Source organism: Artemia franciscana, unplaced genomic scaffold, assembly GCF_032884065.1.
Source record: "Artemia franciscana unplaced genomic scaffold, ASM3288406v1 PGA_scaffold_23, whole genome shotgun sequence".
In the NCBI taxonomy this organism is placed as follows: domain Eukaryota; kingdom Metazoa; phylum Arthropoda; class Branchiopoda; order Anostraca; family Artemiidae; genus Artemia; species Artemia franciscana.
In genome coordinates, this window is record NW_027062649.1 from 2,623,937 (window position 1) to 2,643,959 (window position 20,023).

At 34.0% G+C, this 20,023-nt stretch overlaps 1 protein-coding gene across 1 annotated transcript in view; it reads left to right on the forward strand.

The window, feature by feature from the left end:
• Window positions 1-20,023, forward strand: part of LOC136041435 (ethanolamine-phosphate phospho-lyase-like) — a 64,517-nt gene that overhangs the window by 24,357 nt on the left and 20,137 nt on the right. Inside the window, exons 3-6 of the mRNA XM_065726104.1 lie at window positions 1,015-1,249; window positions 4,128-4,221; window positions 8,046-8,254; window positions 15,936-16,063. Of these exons, the coding sequence (XP_065582176.1) occupies window positions 1,015-1,249; window positions 4,128-4,221; window positions 8,046-8,254; window positions 15,936-16,063 (666 nt within the window). The remainder of the gene's footprint in view (window positions 1-1,014; window positions 1,250-4,127; window positions 4,222-8,045; window positions 8,255-15,935; window positions 16,064-20,023) is intronic.

Here is a 20,023-nt window from a genome sequence, read left to right on the forward strand (position 1 = left end):
GGCAAGAGCCCAGGGATAGTGATCACGCTCTCTTGCCTTCATCGTTACTGTTCTCAACAAACTGCTACATATCATTGACAAAGCTCTTTTGTATACCAGTAAAACAAGAAAGAGCACCAAAAAAGTTATCAAACCGTTGTGCATTTTAACTCAGTTTGTGTTGCAGAAGTAAAGTAGCTCTTGTTTTTTGGTGTTGTTTTTTGTATGCAGCAAGACAAATGGCAGAACTAAAGCCAGTGAGTCAGTTTGTTTCAAGGAAGGGAAAAAATACAACAGATCACCTAACATTAGTAATGGATCTAGTGTTGGAGCTTTCACTGGTGTAAGGTTCACATATTGTATTCCATATTATGTATATATGTAGTAAAAATATACACAATCCTCTGTGTGATATATTAAGTCTGGATACAGCTGCAGAACAGCTGTACCTCTGCCTTTACTTTGGTTTGTTTTGATTTTGTTTCATCCAGTGTGTCCTGTGTTAGTCTTTGCTGTATCTAATTATCATAAATCATAGCCAATCAAATTGTAAAATTTCTTCATATTGATATATTGTCACTGTCACGCCTAAGGGCTATACTTGACTTTTTCATACTCCTGAGATAACTGCCCAAAACTATTTGAAAAGCTGCTCTCAAAGGGTAGATCAGGAGGATTTTATTGTGTTTCAACACAACCCTTTCTTAATCTCGTCTTTAAAACAACTTATTGGTTTCTGTCTGTTATCTCAGAAGTGTGAAAAAATTTCAGGTCCAAGCTTTAAGCAACAAAACAAGAAATAATTGGACCATCCCTGGATGGGTATTTTTTTTCGGTTTGCTTGTAGTCGGTGTTATATAATTTTTTGTATTTTGCTTATATTTCTTGTTTTTCTGTCTTTTTGCTCTACATCGTTTTCACTTTTGTGTGTTGATGCGTAGTAAAGTGTTTCAGTCATTCATTCATTTTTCTTAGGCAATTTTCATAATGAGTTTTTGTTAGTTTAAAGATGTGTTAAGTTATCTTGTTTTACAGTTGGCCATTGTCATCCAAAAGTAGTAGAAGCTGGAAATAAACAAGCAGCACTATTAAACACAAATTCTCGCTTTCTACATGACAATTTGGTACTTTATGCTGAAAGACTTGCAGCCCTATTTCCTGATCCTTTGAAAGTGCTTTTTATGGTGAACTCAGGATCTGAAGCAAATGATTTGGCGTTAAGACTAGCACAAGCACACACGAAGCAGAAGGACGTGATCGTTCTTGATCAGTAAGTATTACTTTATTTTCGGAATTTAACCACATAGCCCTGTTCGATTTGCTAATGGTTTTGGCAAGGCAAGGAATCTTGCCGTTCCATGCGAGTTTCTTTTGAAATGACTAGTGTTCAGTTTCATTCTGATGACCAAAGGCAGTATAAATCTGAGTCAGGCAGGTGGGTGAGTTTTTATTAGATTTGAGATCCTCATTACCTCAGTAGTTAAAACTCAATTGATAAAAAATGATTGGATTAACGACGCTTCTTTAATGCTAAGGTCTCTGTGTTGGCCCTGCAGTGTGTGGCCACTGCCGGGCTCGATCTCTGGGTCCCAAATTACCAAGCTAAGGTCAAAATTACTGCGTCACCACAGGACACTGAATTGATACTAGTTTATTATTGATTAGTTACAATAAATCACCTTGTTTTAAGAAAACATTAAAACACCAAGGACAGTGATAATAGAAATCTAATTATTTGAATAAAAGACTTTCTTGACAAAAAACTGAGAAAAACTCAAAAGTCGCTCTTTGAACTTGTCCCTTAGGACAAGTTTTGCTTGTAACTCTTTGACCTTCAGCTGCAGTTTGAGCAACTGGCCACGTCGGCTTCAAGTGAATTTTGGAATGACCTCACTTCTTCTGCCTTTGAACCCAAGTTAAAAAAAAGGCCCCTAAAACTGCATCTGGAGGTCTTTGAGGATCTCAATTGCAAATGATGTGAGGAACTAAGCTGTTGCTTAAGCTACGAAGACCTTGCACTCCTGAGAGTGCGTCAAGTTGCTGGCTTGTACTTGTTCCTAATACTAAACGAGTTTGTATCTGAAGGCTTTTAAATAAAAGTATGGATCAGAAACTAGTTTTATCTCTCCTTGTAGTTTTAGGTTCAGAAGTTTTGAATGACCAGTAATGTCTGTAGTAATGGCCAATTTTCGTATCAACTCTTCATCATCCAGTAATGGCTGTGACTTGTCTTTACTTCCTAGGAAGGCATGTATATTCTTTTTTACTTCAAATATTCGGTAAATGTCGGTTTTACCGGAACAATTTTTTTGGGTCATGAAACTATTGTTAATAGATTCATTTTGACTTTTTGAACATCTTTTTCTCTTGCAAAACTACCGCAAACTAACGCTTATGGAGTTACCTCGGCCCAAATATTCTTTTATTTATACATATAGAATTGCAATCATTTCCGTTTTCGTTGATCGGAAATTTGAAATCGCTAACGTTTTAAGACCGAAAATTGCTCTGTGGCTTTTAGAGACAATTTGTGCAAATTTCGGATGTTTTTATTACTGTTTTATTTACAAGTTTTGTATTTCCTTTTTTACTTCAAATACTCTAGTCAGAACTTTCTCACAACTTAGCCATCTTATTGCTGTATGCTGTAATCTTTAGATATCAATCTTTCAACATGTTTCTGAACTGTCTATGGTTGAGCCCATGTAACCTTCTTAAATTCACCATCTTCACCACAAGGTTCAGTATACTCATAATATTCATATATTTAGCTCATAAAGCTTGCTGGTGTATAATATAAGTTCAGGAATATTGGCTGTGGAATATGTTTCTCATTACACATCTGCTTCACTTGTCAAACCAAGCCTTGCTTTATGCCGCTCATTGTTCCATCCTCCATCGACAGTCAAGGAAGTGCAGTTAGTCCTGTCGAAGTTATAATCAATAAATGTCTTTTTCAATTCACTGGATACATCCTCTTCCTGTTGGCGCTGTATCATTTCATTGACTTTTGAAAAGTCAATGATTTTCATTTCTTTGTTTTTTCATGGCTGGCCAGTTTGGCTAAAAATCTTATATTTGATAAAATTAGCGTTTTTAATTGTACATAAAGCTGTTCAATTAGGGTCACTGATAAGCAAATTCATTTCACGCAAGTATCTAAGTTAAATTGACGAAGTTAGCAGTTAAGTTAATTAAGTTCAGTTAACTATTTAAGTATATTAATTAATTAATTAAATTAATTAGTTCGCTTAATTAGATTAATTAGTTCACTTCACTACTTTAAATATCGCTCTCAAATAGCCATGCAGAATTAAATAGAAGAAAAATTGAACTATTAACAATAAAATCAATGAAAACAAAATCAGCTAAGAAAATAAAATTAAAACGTCAGTCCTTTTTTCATGCTAAGCATAGTATTTGGATAATTGTTGAAAATTAATATCATCAGTTTTTTTTCAGTTTCTGTGGAATGTTAACAGGGCTGCAACTCCTAGTGATTTATTTTTTAATATATGATGAGGGGGGATTAATGGTACTTATAATAGGGCTGAAACCTTTTAATATATGGGAAGGGGTAAAGAGTTGCAGGGGCTGCAACTCCTAGTGATTTATCTTTTAATATAGGGGAGGGGGGAATAATGGTAATGGTAACAGCGATGCAACTACTAGGATTTATCTTTTAATAGTGTCTTATATTACTATTAAAATCCCCCATAAAGGGTGAAATTCAGCTGTAACCATTCTAAAAAGGTAAAAAGCATTCTGACAGTTTAAAAAAGAAAAAAAAAGAAAGCCAGTAAGACGTAGCATCATTATGTTCTTAGTGATTGAGCTGAGTCGCTGTCCAATCGAACTATATATTTTCTTTCTCGGTGTCGGATAACTTCCAAAGATGTAAAGGGGCTCAATAAGAAGGTTATGAGCTTTTGCTCAATATGAACTAAGATTTAGTGACACTACTTGAGACAGAGTCACTGCATTATCTGTATTTAATTATTTTTTCAGACATTCTGCATGATTTCAGTTCCATTCTTCCTTTAGTTTAGTGGTTTTTGGACTATTTGCATTTTGTTTTTGTCAGACCAGGGGCAACCTTGATATTATTTTTTTTTTCGACTGACCCATTCATCTATATTTTCTTTCAGTGCATATCATGGTCACGTAATGTCTTTAATTGACATTAGCCCCTACAAGTTCAATCACTTAGGTCCGGACGCTAAGCCTGACTGGGTTCATGTGGTAAGCTTTCTTTTTACAATATGAGTGGTTTTTGTTTACATCCTTTTTACTAAAAAAATTACATTTGATTAAAATGTTTTGATATATGACTTTCTACTATTGGATCTACACCTGGTAACTGAATTAAGAATTTTTCCAGGCTAATTTTAAAATCCTTATCAGATGGTTTTCAACTGCTCACAAGGGAGTCTGTCTTGTATTGTTTTATGCCTGAAGCCTAAAGGCAAACGAGTATTTCTCATTCTAAGCATTGGTTACAACCAGAAGGTTCAATTAAAAGATCATGATTTCTATCTATAGTTTGTTAAATATGCTCGTAGTTTTTCTCGCGGCTGGGTAATTGAGTTGAAACTTCGAGCCGTGTTTGAGGGAAGGGGGCATAGCATTTTTTTTTTCTCTGGTTTCCGCGAAAGGGTATGCGCTAAAGTTTTTTACCCTTTTTTTGTACTCGCCGTCCGACATGCTCTTTTACTTAAATATATATATATATATATATATATATATATATATATATATATATATATATATATATATATATATATATATATATATATATATATATATATATATATATATATATATATATATATATATATATATATATATATATATGTATATATATATATATTTATATATATATAAATATATATATATATATATATATATTTATATATATATAAATATATATAAATATATATATATATATATATATATATATATATATATATATATATATATATATATATATATATATATATATATATATATGTGTGTTTAAACTAATAACTATATAACTGTGATGTAAATTAAACAACTATTGTCCGGCAGCTAGGAAATGTAGGGAATGGTCGGACATAATAAATAAATAGAATAAAAAATAGATAAAAAAATAGACTTAGCGCGTTGGATAAAATGCTATAAGGTATTATTTAGTATCAGTCTTGGTTGATTATTTTTTCTGCTTTTTACTCAGTACATTTAATATAAGTAACTTTGTTTTGTAAACTTGTCAGGAAGGACATTAGGTAATATTTACTAAATAGCAGAGCCTGTCAAACGACAGGTATAAAAACGAAAAAAATGTATACTCTCTTGTGAAGCTTGGTAACCCTCTGACTCTGATTGCGCAATGGGATAAATACTCCCTTCAAGTATGCATTTCATATTGTCTCATGATTAATGTATTAATGGCCTTAAGAATGATTAATTAATGGCCTTAAGAATAATTTGGATTTTTATTGTATATATTTATTTTTTTCAATTTGTTTTTTTCTTCATTTATATAAACCTTATCGTTTTTGTTGTTGGGAATCTAGAAAATAAAAGTATGTTTTTTAATTGATTGTCACTAGGCCAGTAGATCTTCTAATATTTTTTGAGCTTTGAAACTAATTTAAATATATAACTAGTTTCCAAATAGTATTTGCAGCTTCAGTAACGAGCATAATTAGTCTTTTGACCTAGGGCTAGTGTTGTTTGCTCTGACTGTTAATAGACTACAAGTCTTTGTAAAGAATTAAGGGAAAAAATTCTACCCACTGAAATTGTGGGCAGTGGAAATTCGTGATACGTCTAAAGATTCGTCTGTAAAAGTTCCGACAAATCATATTTTGAGACCAAAGTAATTGCCCTACCCTTCACCTACCCTCATTTTAAATAGAACAAGATCTACGTTGCTTGGACAACGTGAGGTGTTGCGGCAACCTTTGTTCGGCTTCGCCGAGTAAAGTGTTGCGAGAGGAACACTTTGGTTTTGTTTCCTCGCTTCGATTAAACGCTGAAGTTGTTAATTTGTAAGGATCTTAAAATAAATACTAGGTACAGCAACTCGCAAAAGTTGCAAACCGCTCGTTGCAACTTGCAAAAGTCCCCTACATGTCTAACCACTGGAGCCAAATTGGTCTTACCATCAAATACACTGGAAATAAATGATAGGTACGCCAACTAGCAAAAGCTGTGAACCCCTCATTGCCGAAGATGATTAAGAGCTAACAGCCGACTGTTGCTTAAAACTCCCCTATATGTTTCACAATTGGTATCGGCCTGTTTTCGGTTTCAGTGTGTACCTTACTACTGAAGTTGTCAACCCCTTTAAACTTTCAAACTGGTTTATCTCATGAAGGAATTTTTCTACCAAAAAAAAAAGGATTAAATATGCTTTGATCAGCTCATCAAGAGCTATCGACTGCCGTCGAAAAAAAATCTATCTGTCTTAGTTCAAAAGTTGACTTTTTGCTGTAGGCCATATTTCTAACGTCATCACTTAGAAAGGAGCAAAGGATAAACTCTAATTTCTTTAACAATGAGAGAACTTTTAAAGTTTAAGAGGCACGTCTGATATCATTTCTCTACCGCAATCCCAAGTGCGAAAAACCGAATGATAAACTCAGTTGAAATCACGAACAGAAATGGATAGAAACAACAGATTTTTGGCCACAGGCAAGAGTTCTACGAAGCTTTCCAAAATGCAGTCATATTCATCAATCCGGCCTAAGGTTCACACTTTCCGTAAAAAAATGCAAAGGATAGACCCTTGCCAATTTCTAGGATAAAGCTGAAATCCAGGTGCTAGAAAAAAAAAGAAAAAAAACACGACAAAACCAAATTGTTGCTCTCGCAACACAATGAGCCCTCAGCGGCTTCTTTAATAAGCCTTCAACTCGTTTTGAATAGAATAACAAACTTCAACGGTTCTTTTGGCAACCTTTAAAGAAAAACAAACTGTTGGATTCAAAGCAGCCTCTAGTGGTGTTTTCCCGCATGTAGATCTCCCCCCCCCCCTTAAATTTTGAAAAATTCTCTTTGGGATATTTTAATTGAAAAATACATTTTGGTGTTTTCACAGAAAAACTGGAAGAAAACTGACAAATTTGCCTCCCCCCATAATTTTGAAAATCTATTCCAGTCTTAATTTTTGTAAATTGACGCCACTGTTTCTGGCTTTTTTGTTCTGGAGAAATGTATAGAAAAGTAAGAGGAAGCTACTCAGTATTGTTTATCTCAACAGTATCGATTTTCTCAACATTCTACATAACAGGTATGATTTATCAAAGTTTATCATCGATTGTATTAGGTAATATTAACTAAATATTCTGATGCAATTGTATTTTTGAACTTTTACGTTTGTTTCTTCAATGCAAAAAAACTGATAATATTGAATTTCAGACTAAGGACGAACATGAAAATGTCACACAGCATTTTATTTTAAAGTGCATATTAGTATTTTTAGGTCAAATTAGGTATTATTTAGGTAAGATTATCAATATTCCAGTATATCTTATCTACTATTGTTTTTATTCACATTAGGTAATACTAAATAAATTTTCTAGTATCTATTGAACTTTGTAATTAATTAGCAAACAGTTGTTTAAAAACTAAAACCCGCTATATCTATAACAATTTTTTTTTATGTTTGCAGTTACATTAGGTAATAGTAAATACATTTCTTAAAATCTATTGAACTTTGCAGATTGTTTTCATACTTTTAATCGTGTTATATATATATATATATATATATATATATATATATATATATATATATATATATATATATATATATATATATATATAATATATATATATATATATATATATATATATATATATATATATATATATATATATATATATATATATATATATTTGTACATTGACTTTCCGCGTTTTTTTTATTGTTTTTTTCTTCGGCATTTTCCTTTTTTGGTGGTTAATTGCCGGCCTCACGGGCTCTTCGGCCAAATACGTCATTTCTCAATATGTCTTCTTCCATTAACAGATCCCCCTTCTAAAACTACTCTATACACGTCACTATTCTTTATTTGCAGGCCTCAGTTCCTGACAGATACAGAGGAAAATATAGAGACACTGAACACTCACTTGATGAACTCTCAACTCTGTATGCACAGGACGTGGAAGATCAGATACAAAATATTCGCTCTAGTGGAAAAGGTATATCGTGTTTTATCTCGGAAAGTTTGCAAAGCTGTGGTGGACAAATCATCACACCACCGGGCTATCTGAGAGAGGTATACAAGTAAGCATCATTCTCTTCGATTTCGCCAGCTTGTTCTGGTTTGTATTTTGTACTCAAGGTAAAATCATCAGTTAAATAATTACATTTGGCTCCATGCCCAGGGCATCAAGGAGAAGTCTCTAATAATCACTCAGGTTTGCTGCTGCAGTGATTACCTCTCATTCTGGTTGAACTGAGGGGTCTAGCAGTATGTATCCTGCTTTTTTTTTGTTTCAAATGATGATTGGATCCCTTATATTTGGACCGCCTATAGACTTTCATCCTTAGTGAGTTCATGCACCAAGAATGTTTCTTTTGTGTTTTGTTTCCGCCAACTTCATGCAATAAATTTGTCAAACTAAGTAGTTGTGCGTGTGCCTCCTGAGGCACCAGGGCATCAAGGAGGAGCCGCCAATCATCTCTCAGGTTTGCTGCTGCAGTGATGTCCTTTCATTCTGGTAGAATGGAGGTATTTAGCAGTGTCTCTCCTGCTAATTATTTTTTGCCTCGAATGTTAACTGGCTCCCTTATGTTTGGACCCCCTATAGACTCTCATTGTTAGAGAGTTTGTGCGCCCAGAAGGTTTCTGTCGGGTTTTATTCCCTAAAACTTAGCTAATCAAATTGCCAAACTGACTAGTTGCACCTGCGCATCCTGAGGCACACAGGGCATCAAGGAGGAGCCGCCAATCATCTCTCAGGTTTGCTGCTGCAGTGATGTCCTTTCATTCTGGTAGAATGGAGGTATTTAGCATTGTTTCTCCTGCTAATTATTTTTTGCCTCGAATGTTAACTGGCTCCCTTATGTTTGGACCCCCTATAGACTCTCATTGTTAGAGAGTTTGTGCGCCCAGAAGGTTTCTGTCGGGTTTTATTCCCTAAAACTGAACTAAGCAAATTGCCAAACTGACTAGTTGCACCTGCGCCTCCCGAGGCACCCAGGGCATCAAGGAGGAGTCGCCAATCATCTCTCAGGTTTGCTGCTGCATTGATATCCTCCCATGCTGTTTGGACTGAGGCGTTTAGTAGTATGCCTCCTGCTAATTTTTTTTTTGCTTCAAATGATGGTTGGCTCCCTTATATTTTGACCGCCTATAGACTCTCATCCTTAACGAGTTCATCCGCCCAGATGGTTTCTTTCGGGTTTTTTTTCGTCAAATTCATGTAACAAATTTTTCAGATTGACTAGTTCTGATTTTGCCTCTTGAGGCACCCAGGGCATCAAGGATGAGCCGCCAATCATCCCTCGGGTTTTTTACTGCAGTAATGTCCTCCAATTCTGGTTGACTGAGGTGTTTAGCAGTATATCTCCTGTTGAAAGCCCTTAAGCCGAACTGGCCAGACATGACAACAAACAATAAAGAGAGATAAACTCAACAAAAAAAAAACCTCAAACGAGACTGCGGCCAGTAGAGAGAAAAGAGATAAAAGTCTAAAATGACGTGGATATTCCACCTCTATATAAACTAGGCGTCCTCAGCACAAGATAAAAAGAAAAAAAAAACACGAAACTAAAAACAAATAAAACCACCACCAATAATAATAAGTATAATTGTCGCTACTGATCCACTTAGGGATCAGATTCAGGGGCAGATTCATGGACGATGTGGTTTGCATTTGGAAACACGGTTTAGAGTCCTTAGACCTTGTCCGTAAACATTTAAAAAATTTACAGTGGAGTATGAAGAAAATGACAAACTACCTTTCCTTGATATCCTATTGGTTAAAAGTGATTTCTATTTGCTGTTCTTAATCTATAGAAAACCTACACACAGTGATAAGTATTTGAACTTTCATTCGTGCCACCCTGTGTCAGTGAAACGAGGGGTTGTGATTGCAATGGTGGATAGAGCTTTCAGAATTTGTTCCCAGGAGTTTTTAGATTCTGAATCATTATATTTAAGGGATATTTTATTTTGTAATAGTTACCCGATTAAATTAATTGATAAAATAATAAAAAATAGACGCATTAAACATAAAAATAGGGTTATAGGAGTTTCACAGTGTACAGAATTAAATATGCCAAAAAGTTTCATTTCTTTGCCTTATGTACCTATTTTGGGGGAGATGCTTAAACGAATTTTGAGTCAACATAATATTGATATTTGTTTCCAATCAGTGAGACCATTAGGTAGTTTCCTTAATTCTGGGAACAATTTAACCCGGGGAGAGTTAGTTGGTGGGGTGTGTAAAATTCCTTATTCTTGTAATGTTTTATATTGGTAGAACTTACTAACAATTTATTGAAAGATTTATTAAGCATCGCAACTCAATAGAAAAAAAACTCTACAATTAAGAAAGCCTCCTGAAACTTCTGTTTCGGCTCTGGCTGAACATACATTCTTTCATCCTGAACATTTTATGCAGTTTGATGAGGCTACAGCTATTTCTAATGATAGGGGTTTTTCTCAATGGGCCAGGGAGGCTATAGAAATCAAAAAGTGTATGTTTGCTAATCTTTCAAAAAATAGAGACACGGGGAATATAAATATTGATCCGATTTATGATTGTCTTTTGAAAAAAGAAGCAATAGTCAATAAGGGAATTAAAATTTTACATAATCAACAGGGGACAAGATTACCTACTTGACCAAAAAAATTGCTTCAATATTAGCTAACAAGAGGATTATTTCGCAACAGAATAGTTAACTTAGTTTCAATTTTCATAATTTTTCCTCATTTGCTTTGATGTTCTCATTGAAGTAATTCTAATAGCTTCTTTTCCCTACTTGGATCAGTAGCGACGATTGTCTTTATTATTATTGGTGGTGGTGGCTTTTTATGTTGTGCTTTGGACGCCTAGTTTAGATACAGGCGAAATATCCACGTTATTTTAGTCTTTCATCTCTTTTCTCTCTACTGGCCGCAGTCTCGTTTGAGGTTTTTTTTTGTTGAGTTTATCTCTCTTTGCTGTGTGTTGTCTCCTGTTAATTTTTGTTTGCCTCGAATGATGATCGGCTCCCATATGTTTGGACTCCCATTAGTCTCTCATTTTTAGAGAGTTCATGCACTCTGAAGGTTTCTTTCGTTGTTTTTTTTTTCGCCAAATTAAGTAGTAAAATTGCCTAATTGACTAGTTGCGCGTGTGCCTCCTGAGGTTGCCAGTCATCTCTCAGGTTTCCCTGGAGCCGCCAGTCATCTCTCAGGTTTGCTGCTGTCATGATGTTCTCCCACTCCGGCTGAATGGCGGTATTTAGCAGTATGTCTCCTTCTAAGTTTTTTGCCTCTAATGATCATTCGCTCCCTTATGTTTGGACCGCCTATAGACTCTCATTCTTAGGGAGTTTGTACCCCCGGAAGGTTTCTGTCGGGTTTTACGCCGCCAAATTCATCTAGTCAAATGATTTAAAAGCTTAGGTATTTTTTAAAGGTTCATTCCCGTACTAAAGTTTTCAATCTGTATTTGATCTTTATAAACGGTATGATGAGTATATGTAGAACGGTATGATGATGCTTGAAAGGTCTCATGAAGAACGGCTGTCAAGCAGCCAGAACTATTGAATCTTACACTTTGTTAGCCTTTTGTTCTCTTCTGTTTTTACTTCATGGACAGCAAATACTAATAATAATTTATTTCTAACCCACTAACACAATAATATAAAATTGTGGATCATGGAAAGGTGGCAATTGACTTACATTAATTCCTGACTGCATTTCGCTTGCTATAAGAAATTTTCCGAAAACATAATTTATTACAAATTTATATACAACTTCATAGAGACAACTTCACATTATTAAAAAACTTCATAGAGAGCAAATACCAATAGCAATTTATTTCTAACCCACTAACACAATAATATAAAATAGTAGATCATGGAAATGTGGCAATTGACTTACGTTAATTCCTGACAGCATTTCGCTTGCTATAATAAATTATCTGAAAACATCATTTATTACAAATTTATATAGAATCCTCCTATTATGGTACCAAGGCGGAAGAAAATCTTTCAGAGACAAAAATATTGAATGCGCATAAAACAAAGGTCTTTCTTTTTCAAATATGATTTAAACCCAGAAATATATGAAATTGAATGATTAAAAAACTGAAATTAATTTTCACAGAGTTTTATAAAAATATAAAATAAAAATATATTTTATATAAAAATATATAAAAATTTTTTCAATTTCTGTGAAAAATAATTTTCACAGATTTTGTAGGTCGTATATACTCTGCTAAAATCTTGTCCAAAATCCTTATGTTAAGACTGCCTCAAAATTTTTGTGCTTCGAGAGTTTGTATATTTAGCAGGTTTTACTTAGTCGCCAAGTGACATTGCTGAGTTTTAATCTGCCAAGCTCAATTCATGTACCAACTCGACCTAACGCCAACTCATCAACGACAAAATGGTTTAAAGTTTAAGCATTTTTTTTAAACTTCAGACTAGCACCCTATCTACTATTATTATTATATTCTACTATTATACTGTTAATATTATTGCTATTTATTACTTTTTGTTTATTACTATTTATCACTTTTTTGTTACTATCTATTATTATTAATTCAGTTTATATTAATTAATAATCAATTGTTATTAATTATATATTTTTAATAAAAAATCATTATCCGTTATTAAAAACATATATATTTGAGTGTAGCTAAGGCAAAAGTAAGGGTTTATCCCGTAAAATTAAAGCTAAGGAGCATGCTAGGTTTCTTTTGTGAACTTTTCCGTCAACTCTTTTTATAAATTAAAGTATCTTCGTGAATAGAGCAGTCTAAAAAAAAGGCAAACAGAAATTCCTGTAAATGAAGAATTTGAAAGTGAGGAAACTATTAGGAACAATGAAATCTAGCTTAATTTGAAAGAAAAGTAGTACAAATAATGTCGCATTCCCCCCCCCTCCTCCCTCGGACCTCCTAAATGCGAGAATGAGGGTAGAAATGGTTAATATGATTTGTGTGACATAAACAATTTGATCCTTTAACCTCGTACGATTATTACATGATTATTACAACTTTTCATACTTTCCAGAAAGGGTGTATTCAGTATTTTTTTTTTTTTTTTTCAGGGGTTATTCACACAACAAACTTTAAAAACGTATCAAAAAATGGACTTACAAGTATTTTTGTTATGTTTTTACGAGTTGGGGAATCATTTCGGGGGGGGGGGGGGGTAAATCCGGTAACCCTCATGGATACGGTTTTTCTTTCTAATATAGATACTTTCTGTAGACTAGAAATCTTTTTCTATACAAGAAATCTTATTTACTTTACACTTTTTGGCCCCGCGAAATAAATTCTTGGCCCTGCAGAAGCTACAACAAAAGTTGTTCTGGTATAAAATGGATAGTAAAATAGACAGGACTTTATCAGATCTTTCTGACTTAGAAAAAAAATCGAATTCTAAGGTTGTTATTATTATTGCCTACGTGTCAGTTGTGTTATCTGAATATCTCTATCCCTGAAATAAAAGTGGAGAATTTAAATGGGTTTAGTAAGATATCTGGGAAAGCTGGTGTCGGCTTTTAGTTTTCTGTCGTTTATTCGGTTCTCTTATCAAAGTTCTATATGCTATGGCAAGACTGCTCAATCACTCCTGAGTAGTTTGATCACACAAACTTAAAATGCTTGTAATGGACGAGATAGGGTGATTGATAGGGAGATTCTTGATTCTTGAGATAGGGTGACTCTATAAGCTATGGCAAGACTGCTCAATCACTCCTGAGTAGTTTGATCACACAAACTTAAAATGCTTGTAATGGACGAGATAGGGTGATTGATAGGGAGATTCTTGATTCTTGAGATAGGGTGACTCTATAAGCTATGGCAAGACTGCTCAATCACTCCTGAGTAGTTTGATCACACAAACTTAAAATGCTTGTAATGGACGAGATAGGGTGATTGATAGGGAGATTCTTGATTCTTGAGATAGGGTGACTCTATAAGCTATGGCAAGACTGCTCAATCACTCCTGAGTAGTTTGATCACACAAACTTAAAATGCTTGAAATGGACGAGATAGGGTAATTGATAGGGAGACTCTTGATTCTTGAGATAGGGTGACTCTATAAGCTATGGCAAGACTGCTCAATCACTCCTGAGTAGTTTGATCACACAAACTTAAAATGCTTGTAATGGACGAGATAGGGTGATTGATAGGGAGATTCTTGATTCTTGAGATAGGGTGACTCTATAAGCTATGGCAAGACTGCTCAATCACTCCTGAGTAGTTTGATCACACAAACTTAAAATGCTTGTAATGGACGAGATAGGGTGATTCTTAAAGGTATCGAATGACCTTAAATCTCGTCAAGATTTATCTTGGTAAATTCCTTTTCCTTGTGTATTTCTTGCGAATGAGCGTTCTTTTTGTGACATTATTGTTATGTTGTGGCTTATTATTTGTGACAAAATCTTTTTGTGACTTATTGTTGCGAGCAAATTATATTATTTCTTTGGTGTGTTTCAGAAAATGAAGCAAAAGAACCCTGGCTCATTTTTGTCTCGTTAAATTTTGAGTCTTTAGAAATAGTCAATCATAAGAGTTCAATCAATCAAACAAGCACAACCGCCAGAAATTATTAAGGCCTTAAATGTTATTAAGGCTAAAGCGTATTGGTGTAATAACCAATTGTTTGAGGCTTAAATAAATAACAAATTTCAGTTCATTTCATCGGTATTTTTCTCAAGTTTTGCCAATTCACGAAACTGTAGGGGGATGGGGGAGGAGAATTTTTCAGTTTATTGTTTTAATAAGGACACAGAACGGAAACTTACAAACAGGGGAGGATCTAGAGCAAAATCTTGGGGAAACCCAATCTGACATGGGCGCCAATGAGCAAAATCTTGGGGGGGGGGCAACGTTATAAAGGTGCCAATAATTGACCAAACTGAAAAATTTATTCTAAAACAGAATAAAAAAACGAAAAAAAGATAAAAGGGCACGAACAAATCTTGGGGGCCTTGGATCCCCGCCCCGACCCCCCTGGATCCGCCAGTGCTTACAAAACTAATTTTCTTGTGTATTCATTTTAATTGATGTGCAATTCTTTTAGATATGGTTTCTGGCGGTATGAATATTGTTTTGTTAAAATCCCTATTTGAATATCTATAAGCCTTATGTTTTTTTGCAGGTCTTAGGCTAAAAATAAGAGATTAATATTTTGTGCTTTAATTTCATGGAATTTTTTTGTAACTTATTTTTGCAACACATTCATATTATATCTCTAGTGTATCTCAAGAGGAATCAAAAGTTCGAAACAGTTTTTTTAAACAGTAAAAAGGGAACCAAACAGCCTTGTCCTTTTACCCATTGTTGTATTTACGCGTTTTTCTTGTGTCGAATTCTTAGCCTGTAAACGAACACCAAACCTCATTGGTTCCTTTTTAATTTTCAGATATTCCTCTCTATATGAGGGGAGGGGGATAAAAACCTATGTTTTAATTTGTTTGTCATTTTTATTCAAGTTAGCAAATTAAATTATTTTTTCACCTCTTTGAAAAAGTCTACTTATTCCCCCCCCCCTCCTTACTCTGCCATCTTTTTCTTCTTTTCTCAGGCATGCCCCCAAATATTACGGAGTTGTTGAGTCAAATTTAGTCATAATCAGTTTAAACGAGGAGATGGGGCAATAATATTAAAAATATGATTTTTATTTAATAACTTGAATAAAAAATAACAATTGATGAAAAAATACTCTCTCCCCCTCGAAAAATTTCATCATTTTCCCCTTTTGCTCTATCATTTTTTTATTTCCTTTTCAGACATGTCCGCAATTCTGGTGGATTATGCATAGCGGATGAGGTTCAAGTGGGTTTTGGTCGTGTTGGGAGTCATTGGTGGGCTTTCCAACTTGCTGGTGAAGACGTTGTACCTGACATAGTCACAATTGGTAAGTAATTTCTAATATTTGTAAATGCATCTGATAAAATTCTTAGAAAAAAGCTTCTGAAATTGGCCAGAATAATGTTTGGAGAGATTATATTTATGTAAAACACACATGTTTTATTTAAAAGGTAAGGTTTTATACATGTATTACATGTATTTAAAAGGTAAGGTCAAGCAGCAGCCTCTAGTTTTTATCTATGGAAAATACAATAAAAGTATCTGGAGATTAGGGCAGGAGATACATATGTGGAGACTAAATATGGAAAAAACCTTATGGCTTCCGATGATGAGGTGTAACCCTACCCTTAGAAATTTGACGCTGAATTAAATGGGGCTTCGATAGGTGCACCTCGATGTATAAGTTCAATTTTAAGCCCGCGTGTAAATTTTAATGTGTTTTAATCAGTAAACTTTTATTTGGAATGTAGGTTTAAGAAAGTTACGTTTTGCTGATCAGTCATGAAGCTTTGGTTTTTAAACGCTTTTAGTCAAGTTGATTTGTGTAGAACTCAGAATTGTAAGTATATGGGGTAATAAATAATTCATCCACTTCCTATGTGCTGATTGAGCTGAAATTCGTATACTTATTAATTTTGAATGAAAATGTATGACAGTTATGCCGTAACCCTTGAGCTCTCGTCACGTCCTACACAGCTAAATTTAGATCAGTTCTTATATCCACAAAGAAATTTTTTTGGGAGAGGTTAAAATTTTCTAAATGTTATCTTCAGTTTATGTATATTTGTGTTTTTTCATGGAGGAAGAAAAAGGATAGACGCTGGTGTCTTGTAGCCTATACTTTCGAATGGAAATGATACTCTCATCTAGATCAAAATACAATCCAAAGGGAAATATAATTTCATATTTACTCTAGCTGGCTGGCTTTGTTCGATCAAATAGCCTGATCCAACATTTTTGTTTTTTATGATTTTTTTCATCTTATTCTTGCTGAATGATTATTGGGTTTTAATTTAGAAAACCTGCGAGAACTATTTAAGTCCTAAATTAAAAAAAAAAATACCACTCAAATATCTTTTTTCGGAGATCTCCTTATTTCCATGAAAGTTTAACCATTACACATGCAAATAACCATTATATATGTTCCCTGTTCATAGTTTTTATTAAAAAGAATAGGCCAAATAGGAAATTATGAAATCACTCCATTTTTGTGCTGAGAGTTTTTGTGAAAATTCAAGTGAAAACAAAGCATGCTGAATTTCCAATTAGTACCTAAATCTGGCTGCTAGATGGCAGATAGCGTATTGTATTCTTTGGATTTCAAATTCATTCTACCATCTTATGTACAAGAGGGGAAAAATCGACAAATTTTCTAGCTATTTCATTTTTTCTTTTTCTATTATTTCTAAAGACCTTTCTTTTCGGAGTTTCTGCGTCGTTATTCTATGTTTGGCTGTTTTGAAAGCGTGTAGGCAATGACAATTCAAGAAATATTAGCTTTATAGCTATCAAAGACTTTTTTTTCATCTTAAACACAAGATAACCATTAAGGCCATATCTAGGGGGAGGAAACTATACGGTTTGACCCCCTCCCTCCCGAAATTTTTGCCTGACTCGTACGAAAGTAAAAAAGACACATGTTAAACAAATTTTTGTTGTGTTTTAACAGTTTTTTTTGTAACCCTCCCCCTTCGTGTGAAAATACTCCCATTCCCAAACAAAAGTTTTTGATTTGATGCTGGTAATCATGTACAGTTACTCAATAGTTTTAGTTTTTTAAGTACCAAGGACAGTGACAATGAAATTTAATTGCTTCGGGTCAGTGGAAATCTAGAGAACTAGAGTCGTTCAAAGAGGGGGGCAACCAGGGCAGCTTTTCAGGGCGTCTTGGTTAGCGGGGGGGGGGGGGTGGCGATTGCCCACCTCGGTCAAATTTTTTACTTTGATTTAGCTATTTGTTTATATTTGAGTATGGAGGGGGCTGCAATTAATTTTCCACCGGTCAGCACTAACCCATTACGGCTAGTAATTTTTGATGGTACGTGATATAAGCAATGAAATGGTTATATCATAGTTGCGTTCGTCTGTCAATGTTTTCATATGCTTTTAAAAACGTGCAGAAATTAAAAAGTTTTTTCAGACGATGACAGAGGAAATTTTGAATGCCAGACATCATATATTTTTCCAAGGGGGGGAGGAGGAGCAAAGATTAATATGTAATAATAATATCATCTTTTGTTCTAGCCCGTAACTGACCCCCTTTCTTTGTTAGAGCCTATGCTGAGAGTTATGTATGTATGATATGACCGTATGAAACGGCTCTCTACACAACCATATATGACAGGTGGGCCAAATTTCAATAATCTCTCGTTATGGGAGCTGACCTAAAAATAAAATATAAAAAACATCAGTTGTTATGAAATTTTTATTTTTAGTGTACATGTTAAAATAAATTAATGTCTACACCTAGATTTTGTTACGTAACAGCTATTGTTTTCTGGTGGATGGCACGTATGTTTGTAACCTAGCCGTTGATTTTCTGAAATTTGGTTCATAGTTAGTTAGCGTTCTACGAATTTATTTCGTTAAATGCTCATTTCTGAGTTGTGAACATTGTTTTGTTTTATAAACTTCATTAGTGAAAAAGTAATTCACTAATTAAGTTTTGCCAGATATTTATAGTAACCTGCAACCATTTTTTTTTTTAATTGGGATATTTTGATCGTGATACTAGTTTCAAAAACTCATCTGGAGATTACCTAACTTGGGATACGACTTTTTAAGGAATATATTATTTATCTTAAAAAGTTGGGAAAAATCGGGAATTTAATTTGTAATGAAGAAGACCTCTATGTGCATTTTTGTTATTAGTGGGTTTCAAAAAAGAAGAAGAAATGAAACATTGGCGAAACGTTAGCCAAAAACGGCGTAAAAACAGCGTAAAAGGGCGTAGCTTTCCTTTGAAGGAGAGTTCTGTTTGTTTCAAGTTGTGTTTGGAAAGCAGTAGACTTTTTAATATTGGATTTTCACGGTCTAAAAGTATTGCCAGATTTAATTTAATAATTTTGCTGATTTATCTTCATCGTTAAATGTGACAACACTGACAAAATGTAACAGTACCCTAAAAAAATTCAGTCTTTCAATCAACCTAAAGAAGGATCTTATGAGATCTTACTTTTTAAGGTACAAGTATAAATGGACCTAAGATAGGTCAAAGACAAAATCTGTTTTTATTTTGATGTCCTTGTTACGTTCAAAGGTATTGAAGGGCTCTTGAACAGAATATGTTTAGTTAATGATTTGTTCAAAATATGATTTATCTTCACCGTTAAATGTGACAACACTGACAAAATGTAACAGTACCCCAAAAAAGTTCAGTCTTTCAATCAACCTAAAGAAGGATCTAATGAGATCTTACTTTTTAAGGTATAAGTATAAATGGACCTAAGATAGGTCAAAGACAAAATCTGTTTTTATTTCGATGTCCTTGTTACGTTCAAAGGTATTGAAGGGCTCTTGAACAGAATATGTTTAATTAATGATTTGTTCAAAATATGATTTATCTTCACCGTTAAATGTGACAACACTGACAAAATGTAACAGTACCCCAAAAAAATTCAGTCTTTCAATCAACCTAAAGAAGGATCTTATGAGATCTTACTTTTTAAGGTATAAGTATAAATGGACCTAAGATAGGTCAAAGACAAAATCTGTTTTTATTTTGATGTCCTTGTTACGTTCAAAGGTATTGAAGGGCTCTTGAACAGAATATGTTTAATTAATGATTTGTTCAAAATATGATTTATCTTCACCGTTAAATGTGACAACACTGACAAAATGTAACAGTACCCCAAAAAAATTCAGTCTTTCAATCAACCTAAAGAAGGATCTTATGAGATCTTACTTTTTAAGGTATAAGTATAAATGGACCTAAGATAGGTCAAAGACAAAATCTGTTTTTATTTTGATGTCCTTGTTACGTTCAAAGGTATTGAAGGGCTCTTGA